Below are 19056 nucleotides of genomic sequence, written 5' to 3'. Positions count from 1 at the left end.
CATCTGCTGCTGGGTGGACTATGGACGGGTTTACACCTCTGCATCTCTAATGTCTATGTCTTTGCTCCTCGCAGGTTAAATCCAGCCAATCAAATTGCTTCTACCTGAAGACAGAAGCTCTGTCTCCAGGAGTAATCTCCCAGATGAGCCATAAACTGCTTCAAGCACAGCGCTTAAAAACCCTGAAACCCCTGTGGTTTGGTGAGAGCGGGCGCCGCCTGTGGTGCATCTGAGGCTTTCCCTGCGGCGCCCTCGGCTGAGTTCGACTCTCCTGAGACCTGAACCCAAACAACACACGCAGGCGGATTTTAAAGTCCCTGACTGTCCTCGGGTCAGTTTGATCCCAGGTTGAGTCCAGATCAGTTGAAACCAGGAGCTGCTGCAGGTTCCAGCGTCGCTTCCTGCTGCTGCAGCTGCTGCTGAATGTGTGACTGTGTGTGTGTGTGTTTGTGTGTATCGGTGTGTGTTTAACCACTTTGTGGCCACAGGATGTGGTTGAAAGTGTGAAGCATTTGTTGCTGCGTCTCCATGGTAACAAATGAAGCCTCTGTAGAAATACCTGCTGTAGAAGACGACGTCCTGCTCCTTAAACTTCCTGCCACTGTTTCAGCTTTTAAGTAACTCGCCACATAAAGATTAACAACAGTGCACGTGTGTGAAACAGATACAATAAAATAATGTCCTGGTTCAGGACCCGGACGGCACAATGTCCCCTCTGAAATGGGACACAGAACTTTTTACTTTTTACTTTTTAGGGTTTCAAATACACAACTTTTACTCGTAGCAGAGAGAAAAACATCACACATTTAGCAGGAAGCGGCCCTGGTCTCAGCCAAGTCTCCTCCAGGCTCAGTGTTACTGAGGCTGCAGCCTGAATTATTAAAGAGAGCTGTGAGAGCGTTTTAGTCAAACATTCAGGAGGCTGATCCAGATTCTCAGCTGGTGACTCATCGTCGTCTCTCAGGCTGAAACGGTGGAGATGAAGCCGGGGGTGACGCGGGTGTTTCAGAGCTGTCAGCTGACCGAATGAGAGCAGAGCTATAGGCTGCAGGTGAAAACACACAGGGTCAATACAGGTGTCCACATACTTTTGGTCATGCATCTAAAATATGCTTGCTTTAACTTGAACTAGTAAATTTGACAGTTGATATCAGTTTTAAAAACCGGAACCTCAGCAATAATAAAACCATGTTTGCATATTTTATTTCCTCTTTTCACTTACTGTCAGATCTTCTTGCACAATGTTGACAAATGAGATGTTTTTTATTTATGCTGCTCTGCTCTTTTTATTATGCTCAGATTACTTTCTGCCTTTTCTTTCATCTGGTTTTACTTTTTTTGTAAAGTACTTTGTAACTTTGTTAAGATAAGTGCTTTATAAATAAAGTTATTATTGTTATTATTGTTATAATTATTATTATTTTTGTTGTTGTTATTTCATCCTCCATGATATACCATCTCTATGACAACTGAGCAACCTCATCAGCCAATGACGCTCCCTGAATCATTTCATCGAATCCGAGCTCTTTCACATCCTTTATCGAATGTGTTCAGATCTGGGGGAGACGAGGGCGGGCGGGGGTCAGGGCTACACACTTTGTTAGGCCTGTAAATGTGAGTCTCAACACACTTTCACTTATTTTACAAACGTGTCTCCTTGTTCACAGACGCCTGAATCAGACAGAGGCTAAAGATCAGGACTGAGAGGTGACGTGGTATTTTACCACCATGGAACCAGATCCAGAACAGACCAGCAGAACACAGCCCACAGTGTGTCCTGTGTGTGTTCAGTGTGTGTCCTGTGTGTGTTCAGTGTGTGTCCTGTGTGTGTTCAGTGTGTGTCCTGTGTGTGTTCAGTGTGTGTCCTGTGTGTGTTCAGTGTGTGTTCAGTGTGTGTCCTGTGTGTGTTCAGTGTCCTGTGTGTGTCCTGTGTGTGTTCAGTGTCCTGTGTGTGTCCTGTGTGTGTCCTGTGTGTGTTCAGTGTCCTGTGTGTGTCCTGTGTGTGTCCTGTGTGTGTTCAGTGTGTGTTCAGTGTGTGTCCTGTGTGTGTTCAGTGTCCTGTGTGTGTCCTGTGTGTGTTCAGTGTCCTGTGTGTGTCCTGTGTGTGTCCTGTGTGTGTCCTGTGTGTGTTCAGTGTCCTGTGTGTGTCCTGTGTGTGTTCAGGTTGTTGATGTGAAGAGAAACGTCCTGACTGCCGCTCTCTGTTGTCACCACGGATCAGAGAACAATCGTGTGTTTGGACTGAGTGTGTCTGCTCCTCTGGAAGCTTTCACACTCAGCTCTGCTGCTGCTGCTGCTGCAGTGTTTCCTGACACAGACCCCACCTCCACACACACCAGTCAATCTCACACACTCAGCCATCAGGAACCCAGGAGACACAGGATAACTTCAAAATAAAGGCAGCAAAACTCTGCCTCTTTACATGGAAATAACCACAGTGACAATGTGTCTGAATACACAATGTGTGTGTGAGTGTGGGTTTGTGCATCTGTGTGTGTGTGTGTGTGTGTGCGTGTGTGAGTGTGGGTTTGTGCATCTGTGTGCATCTGTGTGTGTGTGTGTGTGTGTGTGTGTGAGAGAGAGAGAGAGGCTCAGATCCTCTCCTCTGATTGGCTGACTGACCTGTTGTTACCAGAGCTCCAGAGAGAACCTGAGAGAGGAGATGTAAAACTACACTGAGATGGTTTTTGGTTCTTAAACCACAGATATATCTTCTGGTGGAGATCAACACTTCAGATGAAACACAGAAGAAGAGTAAAACATGGACCTTCAGGAGAAATACAGAAAGTTGCCTTCCTAATCCTCTAGAATTGAATGTATAATTATTTTATAATTTCTCGCCTTTCACCACTTTTTTATTATGAAATGTTATCATTCAGTATTGATTTAAAATAAATTACCCTGTTAAAAAAAAAGTCAGCCTTGTTCCTCCACGGCTCCTGACCAGAGCTTTTATTCTGAAACCTCTCCCCGGAAGTGTCCCTGTGTATCCGGTGTGTCTTGACGGTGGGAGCGGCACCGACAGACGGGCTGTCGCGGTAGCAAGAGACGGTTCCTCCCGCTGCGGCTCAGCTCGTTTAACGGTTCTTTACCGGCGCCGTTCCCGCCAACATGTCGCACACCGTCATCACGACAACCACCGCCAGGACCGGAGACGGTTTCCGGCTCAACACCGGCTACGCCCGGACCATCCCGGGGCTGCTGAAGGTCGGACAGATGGTGAGAGTCGCTCCGCCTGAAATATGATGGGTCAACCCGGAGTTTACCGGAGTTTACCGGAGTTTACCGGGGTTTACCGGGGTTTACCGGAGTTTACCGGAGTTTACCGGGGTTTACCGGGGTGTCAGAGTGGAACACCGGGTTTGTTCACACCGACTGACCGGGACAGGCTGAGGGTCGGAGCCGTTAGCTTCACCGTTAACGGGAGTTGTTGAAAATGAACGGAGGTGTGTGACTGACCCGTTATTATTCTGTTTATTGTTAATAAATAACGGATTTATTGATCACAGCTCTGACGATGAATTTCCCGGTGAATCGTTAAGTTTGCGGAACATCTCACCTGCTCTGCAGAGCCTCAGGTAAAACAGGTGAAACATCTCACATCATTCAGGGAAATTCTGACTGGAGTTAAAAAGTGAAACGTTTCAAAGCTCGGAGATGCTCCGTCTGTTGCCTGACAGGCCCCTGGGAGCCAGTGAGGCCCCTGGGAGCCTGACAGGCCCTGAGGGGCCCTGAGGGGCCCTGGGAGCCAGTGAGGCCCCTGGGAGCCTGACAGGCCCTGAGGGGCCCTGGGAGCCAGTGAGGGCCCTGGGAGCCTGACAGGCCCTGAGGGGCCCTGAGGGGCCCTGGGAGCCAGTGAGGCCCCTGGGAGCCTGACAGGCCCTGAGGGGCCCTGGGAGCCAGTGAGGGCCCTGGGAGCCAGTGAGGCCCCTGGGAGCCTGACAGGCCCTGAGGGGCCCTGAGGGGCCCTGGGAGCCAGTGAGGCCCCCAGAGGCCCTGAGGGGCCCTGAGGGGCCGGCAGCAGGCGCGTCTGGTGCTTTGGTCTGAAAATGGGTGAACTCATTAGTTGGTTATAAAATTGGCTGCAGATTGTTTGTCTGGTGTCGTGTCCACGTGGTGGAGGGGCCTGGTCACAGCTACAGCCTCCACCCTCAGTCTGTAACTCCTCCGCCTGCTTGACTCCGTTTATCATGGTGCTGCATTCACAGCGTTAGATTTCTGCCGTCACTGTTGCTCTGGGTCACATGTTTGTCCATCACGCTGTGGTTTATTTGACTCAGTCACACACACACACACACACACACTGTCCTGCTGCTCCAAACACTCACCACCAAATGTGGATTAATCCGCTGCTGTAAGTAGTCCCCAACAAAGGCAGTGTCTGGTGGGTTTATCCTGTGAGCCGCTGTTCCAGGAAATCACTGAACCTGTTTAAAAATGACTCTGTTCATTAGTGCGGAGTCTTAAGAGATTCACGTCTTCAGTAGGAACCAATGAGAGTTCTGAGAGGGACGGAGTAGAGAGGCGGACTGGCGCCCTGCTGGGTTGACTGTAACGACAGTACAGACCGATCCCTCGAGCCTCAGGTGTTCCAGGGGTTCATGCTCTAACAGCTGCGCTCTGTCCCTCTGTTTTTTCCCAGCTTGCTCTGCTCGTCGCCTTCCTGTGCGTCCACTGTGCTCACGGTTGGCCCAGCTGGTCAGCCTTCCAGTACTTTGAGGTCGTGTCGCTGTGGTTCCTCATCGCCTTCCTCATCTTCTTCCTCATGCACCTGTTCAGGCTGCAGGCGAAGATGCCGTGCATCAACTGGCCGCTGACGGTGAGCAGGAGAAAAGCCTCACATTTCCGTCTGTGTGTGTGTGTGTGTGTGTGTGTGTGTGTGTGTCTCACTTCTCACTTGTGCATTTCCACTGAACTTCTTCACCTCTGAAGTGACTGTTTGGTCCTGAGTGTTAAAGAACAGGAAGTTGCACTGTTTCACCCAGAAATCGACCTTTGTCACGTTAGAAAAGGAAGCATCAAAGATTTTCTGGAGAACTGCTCAGCTGATCGACTTCAGACTTTGTGTGTGTATTGTTGATCACCTGTGGAAGTGCAGTGTCAGCTGTGAAATGTCTTCAGATGAGCTGTTTTCCAGAAACATAAAAAGACATTAAAGGACAGGTGGTTGGGGCTCTGGAGGTGTGTTCTCGTAACCGACCCAACAGCACGTAGAGATGTCTGCGCCCGGTCAGGTCTCATAAGTTGCAGCTACTAAATCTGAAGTGTGGGAGTGTTTCTGACAGAGATCCCGACTCTGCAGATTAGAAATGACGTCTCACAGCTGTACGGCAGGTGAGAGTCTGACTGGACCAGGTGAGTCCAGGCTGACGCAGCAGTGCTTCCATCTGAGATCAGCTGACTGTACGGAGTTTGCTCTAAACGACACGATGCTGTGACGCCTGGATGAAGAAGCTTCAGCTGTGAGAGAATCTTGTTTCTGCTGTTTCAGGAGTTCTTTCATTACTCCGTCGGGACCGTCCTCATCCTCATCGCCTCCATCATGGCTGCGGTGAAGAGCGGAGGAGTTTCTGCGCTGGTGGTTGCAATGGTACGTTTACACTTATTCATCCGGCAGACACCGTCATCCAAAGAGAGGGATGCACAAACTGACTGATTCTTAAGTGGCTCGTACAAATGATGTCAGAGAATTAGGATTTTCACAGATTAATAATGAAATGATGATGATTTCCTCTGGAAAAAGTAAAATAACGTTGGTTGTAATGAACCTGATAAAACAGACCAGGATCAATAAAGCAGCATAAACTAAAACTAAACTAAAGCTGTCAAATAAATAAAGTGGAGTAAAAAGTACAATATTTCTCTCTGACGTGTTGTGAAGCAGAATTTTAAAACTGCATTAAAGAAAACACTTTAAAGTAAAAACATGTGGATTTACAGGATTTCTGCAGCTGGTTTCATTTGAGTCCAGCTTCTGCTCTGAGAAATATGAACATACACTTAGAACATGTGTCTGGTGTCTGAGGTCACTGGAAGCAGAGGCAGAGTGAGACCTCTTCCTGAACACCCTCCACATGGAAACACAAACACCCTGTTGTTAAACCCCATTAAAGCCCGTAGGGAGTCGCCCCGTCCTTCCTGCTTCTGTCCCTCTGTCCTGCCTCTAATTACACATGAAGTCCCGTGAGATTCTTCACTGATAAGATTGTTGGTCTGAGGAATCACTTCCTACAGAAACTTCACATCTGCTGGGAAATAACATTTTATTTTCAAAGAAGAGTGAAAAATTAAACCACACAAGTAAAAAGTAAATGTGTTGTGTATGAATATGTGATGTGTTTATTTTCAGGTGTTTGGGTTCATAGCGACATTCCTGATGGCCGTTAGTTTGTGGACGTCTTACAGTGTGACCTGTGGCCCTCATCAGACCGGTACGTCCTGACCTGCAGCAGCTCCTCGTCTGCTCCTCACTGCAGCTGTTCACAGCGACATGCACAACGTGGACCTGCAGAAATAAACCAACGATGTTAAAGTATCATGAAGACATGGTGAAGAGGACAGAGCAGTAGAACCAACAGAGAGACCATAAACCAAATCAGATCTGTGACGCTCAGTCAGTCAGTCAATTCATCTGCAGCTGTTTTCATAAAGGATTAACTGTGTCATTATGAAAACATGAATTACAAATATTCTCAGGTTTCAGCCTCTCAGATGAGACAGGAGCTCAGAGAAGAGGAAATGGTATTTGTTTCACTACTTTACAGACTAAGTGACTAATCAGTTAATAAAGAAACTAATCAACACTTTGATAATGAAAAGACATTTTTGTTGCAGCGCTAGAGAAAATACAAACAGTCTGAATGTGCTGGATCATTAAACACCATATTAACTCCTGCAGTTTGTTTCTCTAAAACAGTTTTCAGTCTGTTTTCAGACAGAAAATAACTCAACTTCCTGCAGACGTGTTTTAAACTCTGTGAAAATCCTCTGCTCTGATTCATGTTTAGTTTCACATGTTTTCATAAAAACTGGTCTGAAGCTCATCTGCTCTGACTTCCTGACTGAGACACCTGGATCAGGCCTTGGCCCCGCCCACCACCTGCTGGCTCCAGGTGTCCAGGTGACAGAGCAGAGAGGATGAAGATGTTAGAGGAGGAAACATCAGAGACTCAGCCTCATGTTGGAGCCTCAGTCAGACCCAGACTCAGATGAGGAGTCTGAGACCAGAACCAGAGACTAGCAGACGGATCAGAACCGTTAGCGTAGTTAGCATCTTTGATTTCTTTATGTTGTTTGTTAGCTTGTAACTGGCAGTGGCTGACACAGTGTCAGTGGTTGTGCTCATGCTAACTCTGGCTCTCTGTGCTGGCAAGGTTTCAGGTGTATTTAGCCCCGCCCCCCGTCCACACAAGTTGACAGGATTGGTTCCTGAGGTTCTATGACGTATGAATCCCTGACTGTCTGAATCTGTTTTTACGAGACTGTCATTGGTTCAAGGTGGAAACACTCAGTCATGGTGTCGACTGATTATTTCCCTCATCATCTGGCCTTATTATTTAAAAACATGTGAACCAGGTGAAACAGCGGATCTTCATCTGAGGTGAATTTTCCTTTCAATCTCACTTGATTTTTCACGTCTGTTAAACAGTTCAACATGTCCAGAGTTTGTTCTACACCACAGACACAGACCTGCCAGTGTCAGTGAGGAATGCTATGAATGCTAACAGTGCTAATCAGCCGTTAGAGGGGAACTGACAGGCAGATTATCAGGATATTTTTTCAACACTGAACCAACTGTGTTTGATTAAAAAAAGACTTCAAGTGATAGTCAGACATGTGAGTCAGATCCACGTGACAGAAATTATTTTTACTGTACTGAGAGTCTAACTTTCCTCCTGTCTTCCCTTTACTTCCTCCATCCCCCCTTATCTCCTGCACCCATCCCTCCTTCCTTCCTTCCCTCCAGGTGCAGCCGTGTAAAAGAGTGACCTCTCCTGAAGGACCCCGATGGCTGTGTTGGCAGTTCGCTGTGTCCTGGTCAATTTTCTGCCCAGCAACCACCTGGATAATTAACCTGATTGGATTATAACTCATACTGCAGAGGTAACAGAAGTGCTGATCCGGGACCAGCCGACATTTTCAACAATCTGAAACATACTCATCATCACCTGATCATCATGGTAAACACCAGAGAGGACAGTAGTTTCATTATTACTCAGAACAAATATTTGTATTCCTCATTGAATCTAATCAAACCTCTGGCGTCACATTTTCATGTTAAAGGTGCTCAGTGTCACATTTTAACCATTGATTGTATCAGTATCAACGAATGACACCGTGCTGCAAACCATCAGTCAGCTGGTATTGCTGTCACTACTACATTTCCCATGTGTGCCATAAAGCATCCAGACGATTTCCCTCCAAAATCTCACAGGTCTGAGTGCAGCCACAGTGTCTCTGTGCTGCAGCTTTGTTGCATTTCCTCAGTGGTTTACAATATCTAGCTTGATTTGCTCGATTCGTTATAAAATGTTCCATCCATTCCAACTTTTTTATTCTACTTTAAGGATTCCTCAAGTTTAGTAAAAGCAGTCTGGACTACAGATGTTATTAAGCTCTTTTTAAAATCACATGAAGTGATGCACAGTGTAGCCCTGTTAGCCTGCTATGCTAATTTTGCTAGCACACTAAAATTTTGTGTGCAAATGACAATAACTTGCACACAAAGTCTCATTTTACGTACTTCCAGAGGGTCCACTCTAAAGGGTCAAAAGGTTCAGTGTAAAACTGAGATGTGCTCGGTGCCAATGGTCTAATTTTTGTGTCCTGTGAAACACGGTGCACACACAGGAAAGTAAAACGTCCATCTTCAGGTCACATGAGAAAAGAGGTTGGCGAGCAACAATCGTGGTCACATGTTGTGATCGTCATCTCTGATGAGTGCACGACAGCAGTGTGTGACAGCACCCTGTCCAAATTCAGCCTGTGCCAGTGAGTATACTGTGTACATGGTGTACTACATGTGAGTGTGCTGTGTACACGGTGTACTACATGTGAGTATACTGTGTACATGGTGTACTACATGTGAGTGTGCTGTGTACACAATGTACCACATTTCAGTGTACTAACGGAAGTATGTGAATTGTGACACAGTCATCATCCTGGTGTGCTAACAAACATTAACAAGCTAATATCTTACAGAAAACAGCTTGCATGCTAATGACTTTGTTAGCATGCTAAAACATTACTCAGGGGCTAATACTTCTGTGTGCTAAAAAACAACAGCATGCTAAAAATTTCTGTGAATTGAAACAAAGAAGAAGAAACCGTTAGCATGCTAACAACGCAAACAAACACAAAAACCAAGAAAGAAAAAAACTAAGTTTGATGATAATCTGTATTTTTCTTATCGTCAACACATTCGTGTGCAGAGCAAAACTACAAAATCTACAAAAACACGTATGCTCCAAATACTGTGGATTAATCCGCCACTGAAAATAGTCCTGAACAAATGCACTATTTCTGTACATTTGCCAAAAACTACCGTGCCCAGCTGTTTTACAAAACTGCTGAACCTTTTTAAAATAATTAAAAGCTATATATTTGTGATTAGTTTTTTTTAGCCAGTGGGCTTGGAGCTGAGAGCCACAGACAGAGAAGGGATGTCATCACCCTGCTGGTTTGAGTCTGCACATGACATTTGGTTACAAAAATCTAGAGTAATGATCGAGTGATATCCTTCATAGAGTAATTTCACTGGTGTGTTAAAGAGAGAGAAAGTGCCATTGATTTGAGATATAAATGGTACAATTAACTTCCACTGAACTGAACTGAAGCTTTCCTTCTCTGGGTGGGGCAGGAACTCCCATGAAGCATCACATTAACTCTCCACAGTTAGAGTGCAGAGAACAGCCACAGAAATCAATTTGCTGTTATCTTCAGCCATTAGTTCAGTATCAGGACTCTGAGCTGCCTTTATTACAATGTCTCAAAAAAGACAGGACATGTAGGACTGTCCTTGGTGCTTTCAAAACAACTGTCAACCCTTTGAATTCAAATTCAATATGAATTTTCTGTTCATCATCAGAAACAGAGCAGTGTCTAAATTAAGCTACATGATAATGATTTCTACGGAGTCTGACAGGGGTCATATCATAGAGACAATTACTGATGTGGAAAATGTGTTTGCACAGATTTATGAATTTAACTCAGATAAAAAATGTGCATGGATTAATAAAGCATATATGTAAAACAGTTAAATGTACAGATATTAATAATGAAAACATACACATGGATTTATAAAGCTTATGAATAGATGTATATACAGATTAATACGTGTGTACGGATTGATGAAATGAACTGATCCTAAACATTTTAATATGGGTTATAAAACATGTTTGGATTAATAACGTGCATACAACAAAACATTTGTGATAAAATGTATGATGCAAAATGCAAAGACAGATATTAACAGTACGTATAGATTAATATAATGTCCACAGGTTAATACAAATAATAAAATGTACAGTAATAAAATGTAAACACAGGGATCAGTACAACTTTCATGTGTGTTAATAAAACATGCAAACAAAGTAATAAAATGTATGCATTAATATAATCTGCACAGATTAATAAATCTACATATGAATTAATTAAAGGTATGTATATGCATGAAAGATAATAAAAAGTACACATTAAGAAACTTAACTACACATGGATTTATAAAACATTCATACAAAAGATTAACTGAAACATCCAGATGTATCAATAAATTTCATAATTCTCATGAATGGATTAATAAAATGTTTATGTTTGAAGCAAGACTTTTGGGATTCACATCTGACGGTCAAAATGAGAAAAAAAAAGTGTAGCATCAAGCATTTAACTGTCACACCAGCTAAATGAAAGCTCAGACTAATAACTGGAGTCTTAAAAATAGTGAAATACTATAAATATCTGGTATGTTTCTCTTGATAAAAACAAGTCACAGCATGTTAATTTTTGTACAACTGTTGAAGCACAAAATATATCTCAGAATACCTCTCCTGGCCTGTACTTTGTCCTTGCATGTTGTAGTATTTTCACTGTATGACTGACTTTGATTATTGATCTTTGCGTCCATTTAGTGAGTATGAAGATATAATAATACATTTTATAACCCTTGAATCTTTCTAACCCACTTAGACCATTTATTCTGATTTTACTTAATGTGTGCACATGTATTTCCACATCATATGGCCCCCGGCTCCGTAGTTTTCTGACAGTTCATCTGGGCCATAGAACAGTGGTTAAGTGCAATGGATTCAAATTCAATTTTTAGTTCTACAAACATTTCTGATCGACTCAACATTCATCTGAAGAGGAAATTACACTGCTACAAGCTGGAAAAGGTCAAATAAACTATTAGCCATGCTAAATGAGCTTGTTTAAGCTAAATTATCTGTATGTCATGAGTGAGGTCATGAGTGTTTCCTCCTAAACTGGAGCTGTGTGTCTCTAGTTCACTGTCTGCTGTAAAACAACTTTGAGTAAATACAGAAAAAAAGGCTGATTTACTTAGATTAGATATTAACTTATCAAAGAAAAGGGACCAAAATTACAAACCTGACTGGACATTTTTTCAATATTCTGCAACGGACACCAAAAAGTACCGAGTCAGCTAATGTTGAAAGTTAATCAGCTAGCAAATATTAGCCTATTACCAACTGTGATCTTCTGTGTGGGGAATGATGTAAAATAACTTTCTGCCACTGCAGTACACTTTGTCGTTAAGTAAAAATATTTTTGCTAATTTTAATTCTAGTTTAGCCATAGCTAACAAGCTAATGTTAGCATATGTTGCCTGTTAGGCAGGACAACTTTTTATTTGTTTTCTTTTTATTTTATCAGCGTCTGTTATTTTTAACAGCTCCTAGAAGTAGTTTTACTCATTAATTTTAATTTCATGTGAAAGTAAAGTATCATTAAGTGTGAATGAAGGTAGAACAATTAGACAACAACAGACCTAATTTAAAACTGGCCATGCTAATCTAGCAACAAAACCTTTTCTGTGGGAAATAAAGTAAAACAGCTTTAAGTATTAAATTATCCTTTTACTTAAGGAGTCTGTGCTAGCATTAGCTCACAAGCTAATTCAATTCCATCTTGGTCTTATTATTGATAATATCAATGAAACCTTACATGTTAGCTGGAATAACTTTTTCATTTAATGTTCTTTAAACAGAATCAACCATTATGTTGCCAAAGTAACTATAAATGTTAAATGTATTAACTTTACTGTAGAATTACAGCAAAGGTTTTATTGCCTTTTACAGAAGGTGCTACTTTAATGAGGAGAATGATTGAACTGAAAACGAACTATTTTAGCATATACGCATATTTCGACACAGAAATCAGTGCCATTTAAATCTTCACCAGAGTTCTGTTTATACCAGTTCAGCAGCTGGTTGCTGATTGATATTAAATCCAACCAATCAGATTATTCCTGCCACTGAAGTGGTTCTGTTTCTGAGAAGTGTTTGTAGAATTAAGTCATATCCACTGATGCTTTTCTCTGGGTGCAGGAGTGGGTGTTCTCTCTGACTTAGTGTGAAACTTTCCTGCCGTTTCCTGTTTGAAAACTCTTGATGATGTGAAACTGAACTCTGCTGTCAGTCAGAGACGTTAATCCTCAGATTACTGCCTTACTGTCAATCAGACGCCAAAAATCTTAGTGTGAGGCTTCAGATTTTGCACTGAATGTGTCTTTACATTTCCTCTGAAGCAGCATGTGACACAGAATGAAGGATTTACGTCTAATTGGATTAAAAAGGAATGCGTCACTCTGACTATGACCACATGGAAGATTACTGGAGAAATTATATTGGATGTAAATACAGATTATTGTCTCGTCTTCTGGTGCTACCCCTGAAGCCCCTACACACTGTGTGATAACAGACCAGATTGTACAATGAATATCTGATGAATAGTCTAGTGATTACAGCTGAACTCATTAGGTAATTCATTGATTAATCAACTGGCAACTGTCGTGATAATTGATCAAATGTTTATTACCATTTTAAGCTAAAATACCAGACAGTTGATGGTTTTGGATCCTGCAATGTGAGGGTTTGTCAGTCTTCTGTTGTAAACTGGGTTTTGGACCATTTCCAAAATACAAAAAGCTACTTGAAGGCATCATGTTGGGCTGTGGGAGATTTTAATGTCCGTCTAAAAGAATTAGAAAAAAAAAAAGAAAGTCAACACATTAATCAGTAATGAAAATAGTCTCCGGTTGCCGCTGTAGATGTGAGTAAAAAAAGCAAAACCATGAAACTGACCTGTGGAAAACCGGCTGCAGCCCAGTGCAGAGATTAATCGTCAAAATAAAAGACAATTGAGGAATAAATTCAGAAAAACTTGTGTAATTTGTTTACATTAATTTGACCTTAGATCACATGACCTGATCCTAAACAGCTGTGCTGCCTCACTGCAGTGACGAGCTGCTGTTAGTTACTGTGAGACAGTCGCATTTTACAACGTTAATAAACAGACTTACCCACAAATCTTCCGTCTGTGGTGGTGAATCCAAAATGTGCCTCCACACATGACAGCGTGCTCGTCCACTCAGCATCTCAGTCAATTAGACGGTAATGGAGAGAACAACAGCGGCGTTGTTTTCGGACACGGCAGCTCAGCTTGAACAGACACACGTGACCCCGGCTGCAGCACGAGCCGCGGCCTGGTGACCAGGCGGCGGGACCGTACACCACCTCACTGCACTCAAGATAGTTTGGACCCAGTCTGTCTCATGTCCCAGTTGGGGGTCCTGGTTTCAAGGATCCGTTAAGACTGTTGGTCATAGCAGCAGTGACAAAGTTAAGTCCCACATTTCTTACAGTCCACAATCCGCCGCCTCAGATTTCCGACCAGGATCGCCCACGTTTATCTGAGACAGCCTGAACTCACAGTGTGTCGGGGTCTTCACAGCGTAACACCTTACAGTTACACTCACTACTGTTCAGAGGCTTTTTTACAAAGTAAAATGTTGCTGCATTTCACTGTCAGACCTTGTTGTGAAGTTGTGTGCTCTGTGCTCTGCATTTGCTGCTTCACTGTACTGTATTTTATTTTGGGTCTGGACCAGTTTGACACATGAAAGCTTTATTTCCATTAAAGGTGCACTGATAAAACGTCTTAAATGCTGATACCATTTTAGCTAACCACACCTGATGTTCATGAATGTCAGAAGCTAAAGCACTTTTCACTTTTCGCTTATTACTGAACAAAACTAATGTAGATCTTTTGAGATTTAGACAGCATGCTTTGATGTGTTGCAAGATTTTGTATTTCTATCGTTGAACTTTTGATATACCAAGTTTTTCCATCAGTATCTGCCCAGTATACAGTTTTGGTATCAAATTTGGATATTTTTTATTGGTGCATCCTTTATTTTTTTGACCCTAGAGCTGGGTGTTTTATTGCTGCCTGGACGCTTTGTGTGGAACCAGAATGAATCTGTCCATCAGTGATTTGTACCACAGGACATTTGGTTGAGATTCATTCTGGCTCCAGGCCAGATCAAACCAGACTGTTTACATTATTTATTTTGGCATGTGTGTATTTTCTGATGCTTCATGATGCTGTTCTCACTGATGCAGAGTGACCTGATTTAAGGCTGTGTCCACTGGGAGATACAGAATGCTCGTTAATGGTCTGTGGTTCGGTGGCTTTTCAGTACTGATCCAGGATCGACAGATAATTGCTGTGTCCTGATACAGGGGCCGCCTCCTTTAGAGGCTGCGTTTGAAGACCGATGGCGTCACAGCAGCGTGATTAGGCTGCCACATTTTGAAGGCTCCTTTCCCTGGGCCATGAAGGCTTCATCAGGTGGATCCTTTGTGTTCCAACCTATCCCAGGATTTATTGAGCTCTGTTCATGGAAGCAAACATTACAGAGTCTGAGGATCACAGTGTTAAATGTCAGTGTGTTTCAGCTCAGTTCAGCAGTATCGGTTCAACTGTTAAAACCAAGGACCTGAAAACCTCAAGCTTTGGTGAAAGAAAGTTACGTGATGTCAAGGTTGCTAAGCAACAAGAGGGTGGGAAGAGGTGGTGATGCAAAGTGGAAATCCACTGTAGACCACACCGTCGAATCCCGGTTCGGCCTTCGTGACCTACTGCGCCTTCAAAGGGCCACACCTTCGTAGACCATGTCCTCTGAAGGATGTGGCCCCTGAACTGGACACAGCTCTGTATTATGATCTTGAACATCTCATGGAAAAAGAAAAGAAAAGTTATATTACATGGTGGTCTTACACTCTTAGACTGGTCTCAAACCAGGTAAAAAAAAATTGATAATGATAAAATGATAAAAACTTTATTTATAAAGCACCTTTCAAAGCAAAGTTACAAAGTGCTCTACAGTGAAATCTAATAATTAAAGTAATAAAATCCAAACATCCAAGATGGAGGTGGATTTCTGTCTGGACTTGTTCTGGCTTTGGTAAATTACTTTCCACCTACCTAACAACATCCAACACATGAAAAGTGGTTTAGAAGTTTGTGAATCAGTTTGTTCATGTTTTCAACACTGTTGTTTCATGAGGTGTCAGTTCATGATTCTGGATCAGAACTCGAGCTAAAGGATGAAGTAACACTGCTGTGGTCTTTTAACAGCACAACCCAGTGACACTGATAGTTTAGGTTATTTAGATTTTTCTCCAAAGTGCCTTAATGTTCTGTTGATTGGTCCATTAACCTGCTGTTTGCCAGCTAATGGGTGGATGTGGTTTCACTGAGGGAAGACGCTGAAGAAAATGGAGCCAGTTTAAAACTGGCAGTGTGGGTCTGAAGGTCTGAGGTGGAGAGGTGATTTTATTCTATTCTAGAAGGAAAGATGTCCACAGTATTATCAGTCACATCTCAATGAGCTCACATGACTTGTGTTGTTTTTCTACTTTTTTTTTTAAAAGTGTGTTGAAACTACACATTGTGATTTGTTGCATGTTAAATTAAAGGCTCATGGCACCAGATCTGTCTCATGCTAATTTCAGACAAAATGCACCCAGTGCCAAAAAAGATTAGTCTGTCATAAAACCACATGGACATCATACACCTGCCAAGAAATGTACAAAAAAACACATGCAAACAAAAATCTGCAACATCAAAAACAAACTGTAGCTTAAAAAACAAGACATGAATAAAAGTGAAACACTCAGTATAAAAAGACCAAACATTGACATAGGAAGACAGACTGCTGTGCTCCTGCTTCCTCACTTACTCAAAGATGTTAAAGTTGTTGATTATCAGCTATTACACATTGTACAAAGGTACAAATTGTAAAATATTAAGTTTATACACTTCTTCTACTTTCTCCATTTGCTTTAATATTTTAAAACCTGTTGTTGAAAATCCCACTGCCAATACACACCTTCATCATATACCAGGTCTAGACTGTAGTATTACACCTGTGTTGGTCTGCAGTGTGATTAAACACCTGGTGATGATGTGGCGCCAAAATGTCAGTCATTGGTTTATCTCTTAATGAAGGACGCTTCATCTAGAGGGAGTCGTCTTCACTGTTTAACTGTAACTGTAGGAGGGGGCCGGACCGTGAACCACTCAACACAAACTGTGTGGAGGTCTGACCAGAGCGGGACCCTGCAGATCTTCACATGAGGTCCTGACCTGAGCAGTGTGCTGAGGAGGGAACATGTAGGTGTAGTAGTTTGGACACACTGACATTTGTATCCTCATGATTCCTGCAGAAACAGATTTTTTTTTTGATTGATGCTGAACATTGCTCGACCACGACTGTGACGCCAGCTGTTCTCAGCTGCTGTTAAACTGAGCTACATAACGTTAGCTTCTCCAAATCAAGCTAACTTTAGCTTTGCTCATTGGTTGATTATCGTATTAATATTCTGAGGTTCACAGGCCGGTGTAGCCGACAAGGTATGATGCAGAGTGACCAGAGAGCACGCTGCTGATGTCATTTCATGTTAGAATACTTGAACCTGTTCATTTGGCATTAATTTATTACAGTGAATAAATAATGTAACTATTAGTGATGTAAAGTTGATTATTGTCAATATCTTTAAATCTGAGCCTCCACTCAGCTGCCGAAGACGCCCGTGATTTGTGTCATGTTAAATGTGTTCCAGGCTGAACGATGGAGTAGAGGAGACGGATTCATCAGTCGGTCATGAAAATAATCACAAGTCGAAGTTCAGACTTTCTAAGAATAAAGTTCACACTGTTTGTCCACTGCTGTGGCCTAACATGACAACCTCTTCAGTATGAACTCAGCAGCTCTGCAGGCTGGTAGGAAACACTCAGTGCAGTGTGTGTGTGTGTGTGTGTGTGTTTGGCTGATGGAGGGGAAGGTATGATGGGTAATATGATTCACGCTCCCTCTCTGGAGGCTGCTGTGTTTCCTGGACTCAGGAGCAGCTGCTGATGGTCTGATGCTCCCACATTCACAAACATGAGCAGAAGAAAAATGAACAACAGGCAGCTGAGTGTGTTCACCGTTCACCTCCACAAACACACAACCTCAGAGCTGACAACAACCTCTGTGACTGCCGCAGTCACAACTGATCACAGTTGCTCGATCTGTGATTGAAGGATTAAACAGGTTTATGTCAACTCGGGTCTTAATGTGGCCGATTTGCTCAGGTCAACACGGCGAAAAAAGAAAGTGAAGCAGTCAGCACAACAACAGCAGGAACAGCTGTGTGGCCTCTCTCCAGTGACCTCACTGTCACATGTCAGTCTGAATCCAAATATCTGGACTGTTTTGAGCTACAACTGAACAGAGTAAATAGATCACAACATGGAGGATTACCTACATCTAAGAATATTTACATATCACCTTTAAAGAGCAGACGTCACACACGGTGATGGTGACGTGAGGCTTTAAGAACCAGTGATGCTTCGAGTCAGTTGTATCTAAACCGGCTTCATCACCGGAGGCTCCTCAGATCAGAGCTGATGGAGACCTCTGCTGGTCGAAGTCAGGAGGAGCCCCCTGTAGCTGCCTCATGTCTGATGCTGTTCAACGATTAGCGAGGCCACGAGCATCCAGGAAAAGAGCTCAAGTTAAATTTGGCATTTTAAAATAAGCTGGTTTAATTTGGTTTGAAGGTTCAGGGTCAGGGGTCAGGATCAGGGTCAGGGTTCAGGATCAGGGTCAGGGGTCAGGATCGAGATCAGGGTCAGGGGTCAGGATCGAGATCAGGGTCAGGGGTCAGGATCGAGATCAGGGTCAGGGGTCAGGATCAGGGGTCAGGATCGAGATCAGGGTCAGGGGTCAGGATCAGGGGTCAGGATCGAGATCAGGGTCAGGGGTCAGGATCGAGATCAGGGTCAGGGGTCAGGATCGAGATCAGGGTCAGGGGTCAGGGTCAGGGGTCAGGATCGAGATCAGGGTCAGGGTTCAGGATCAGGGTCAGGGGTCAGGATCGAGATCAGGGTCAGGGGTCAGGATCGAGATCAGGGTCAGGGGTCAGGATCAGGGGTCAGGATCGAGATCAGGGTCAGGGGTCAGGGAACACATACTATGAGCAGTGGTCCTCACAAGTTCATAAAAACCGACAAACGTGTGAGTGTGTGTGTTTATGAGGGGTTGGGTTGTCTCCAGTCTCCATGGAAACCGGATCAAACACGGAAGTGCTCCAGCCTGTCGTCCACAGGTAAACAACTCAACAAACACCTGTTTACACCTGTTTATTTCACCGAAACTGCTTCTTTTGAAACGTCACTATCGCGAGAAGACGCGACCGCGGTTACCGGACACTTTTCATTTCTGTCCCTCGGTTTAATCACGTCCGCCGCCGACGAGCAGCTGATTAACGGACTAAATCATTAACTAAAATTAACGGTTCGTTGTCGCGACCTTCATCGTCTCTCTGCTCAATGAGCCACTGACAGATTTAATGTCTAAACCCTCACTTTCTACATAGTTCCATTGTCGGACACAGTAGCGCCAAGCTCCGTGAAATACAAAACCGTTTAGAATCCGGTTGACCCTACAAAATAAAACCCCTTTAACTTAATGAAACGTTTTCAAAATAA

At 43.3% G+C, this 19056-nt stretch overlaps 2 protein-coding genes across 3 annotated transcripts in view; both read left to right on the top strand.

Moving 5' to 3' along the window:
- The first annotated feature begins 2869 nt into the window (after nt 1-2869).
- On the top strand, nt 2870-16011 carry cmtm7 (CKLF-like MARVEL transmembrane domain containing 7). The gene is made up of 5 exons (XM_071469482.1): nt 2870-3219; nt 4643-4819; nt 5492-5590; nt 6350-6431; nt 7967-16011. The coding sequence occupies exons 1-5, from the start codon at nt 3112-3114 to the stop codon at nt 7978-7980; spliced, it is 480 nt and encodes a 159-aa protein (XP_071325583.1). The 5' UTR covers nt 2870-3111; the 3' UTR covers nt 7981-16011.
- A 2506-nt stretch (nt 16012-18517) lies between these two features.
- nek11 (NIMA-related kinase 11) overlaps nt 18518-19056 on the top strand; it is a 47843-nt gene continuing 47304 nt past the window's right edge. For both annotated transcript variants that reach the window (XM_071470184.1, XM_071470185.1), the window contains exon 1: nt 18518-18674. The gene's annotated coding sequence lies outside the window, so the exon portion shown is untranslated. The remainder of the gene's footprint in view (nt 18675-19056) is intronic.

The sequence above is a fragment of the Trachinotus anak genome, unplaced genomic scaffold, assembly GCF_046630095.1.
Source record: "Trachinotus anak isolate AG129_WGS33_773 ecotype Australia unplaced genomic scaffold, CSIRO_AGI_Tana_v1 ptg000032l, whole genome shotgun sequence".
NCBI classification, from domain to species: Eukaryota; Metazoa; Chordata; class Actinopteri; order Carangiformes; family Carangidae; genus Trachinotus; species Trachinotus anak.
Note: the sequence above shows the minus strand (reverse complement) of the source record. Positions and strands in the feature narration are given on the sequence as shown.

Excerpts from the sequence above, each read along its gene's own strand:
- cmtm7 (XM_071469482.1), top strand. The coding sequence starts at position 3,112 with ATGTCGCACACCGTCATCACGACAACCACCGCCAGGACCGGAGACGGT. Across the intron at positions 4,820-5,491 it reads GCATCAACTGGCCGCTGACG|GAGTTCTTTCATTACTCCGT; the intron begins GTGAGCAGGAGA and ends CTGCTGTTTCAG. Across the intron at positions 5,591-6,349 it reads CTGCGCTGGTGGTTGCAATG|GTGTTTGGGTTCATAGCGAC; the intron begins GTACGTTTACAC and ends GTTTATTTTCAG.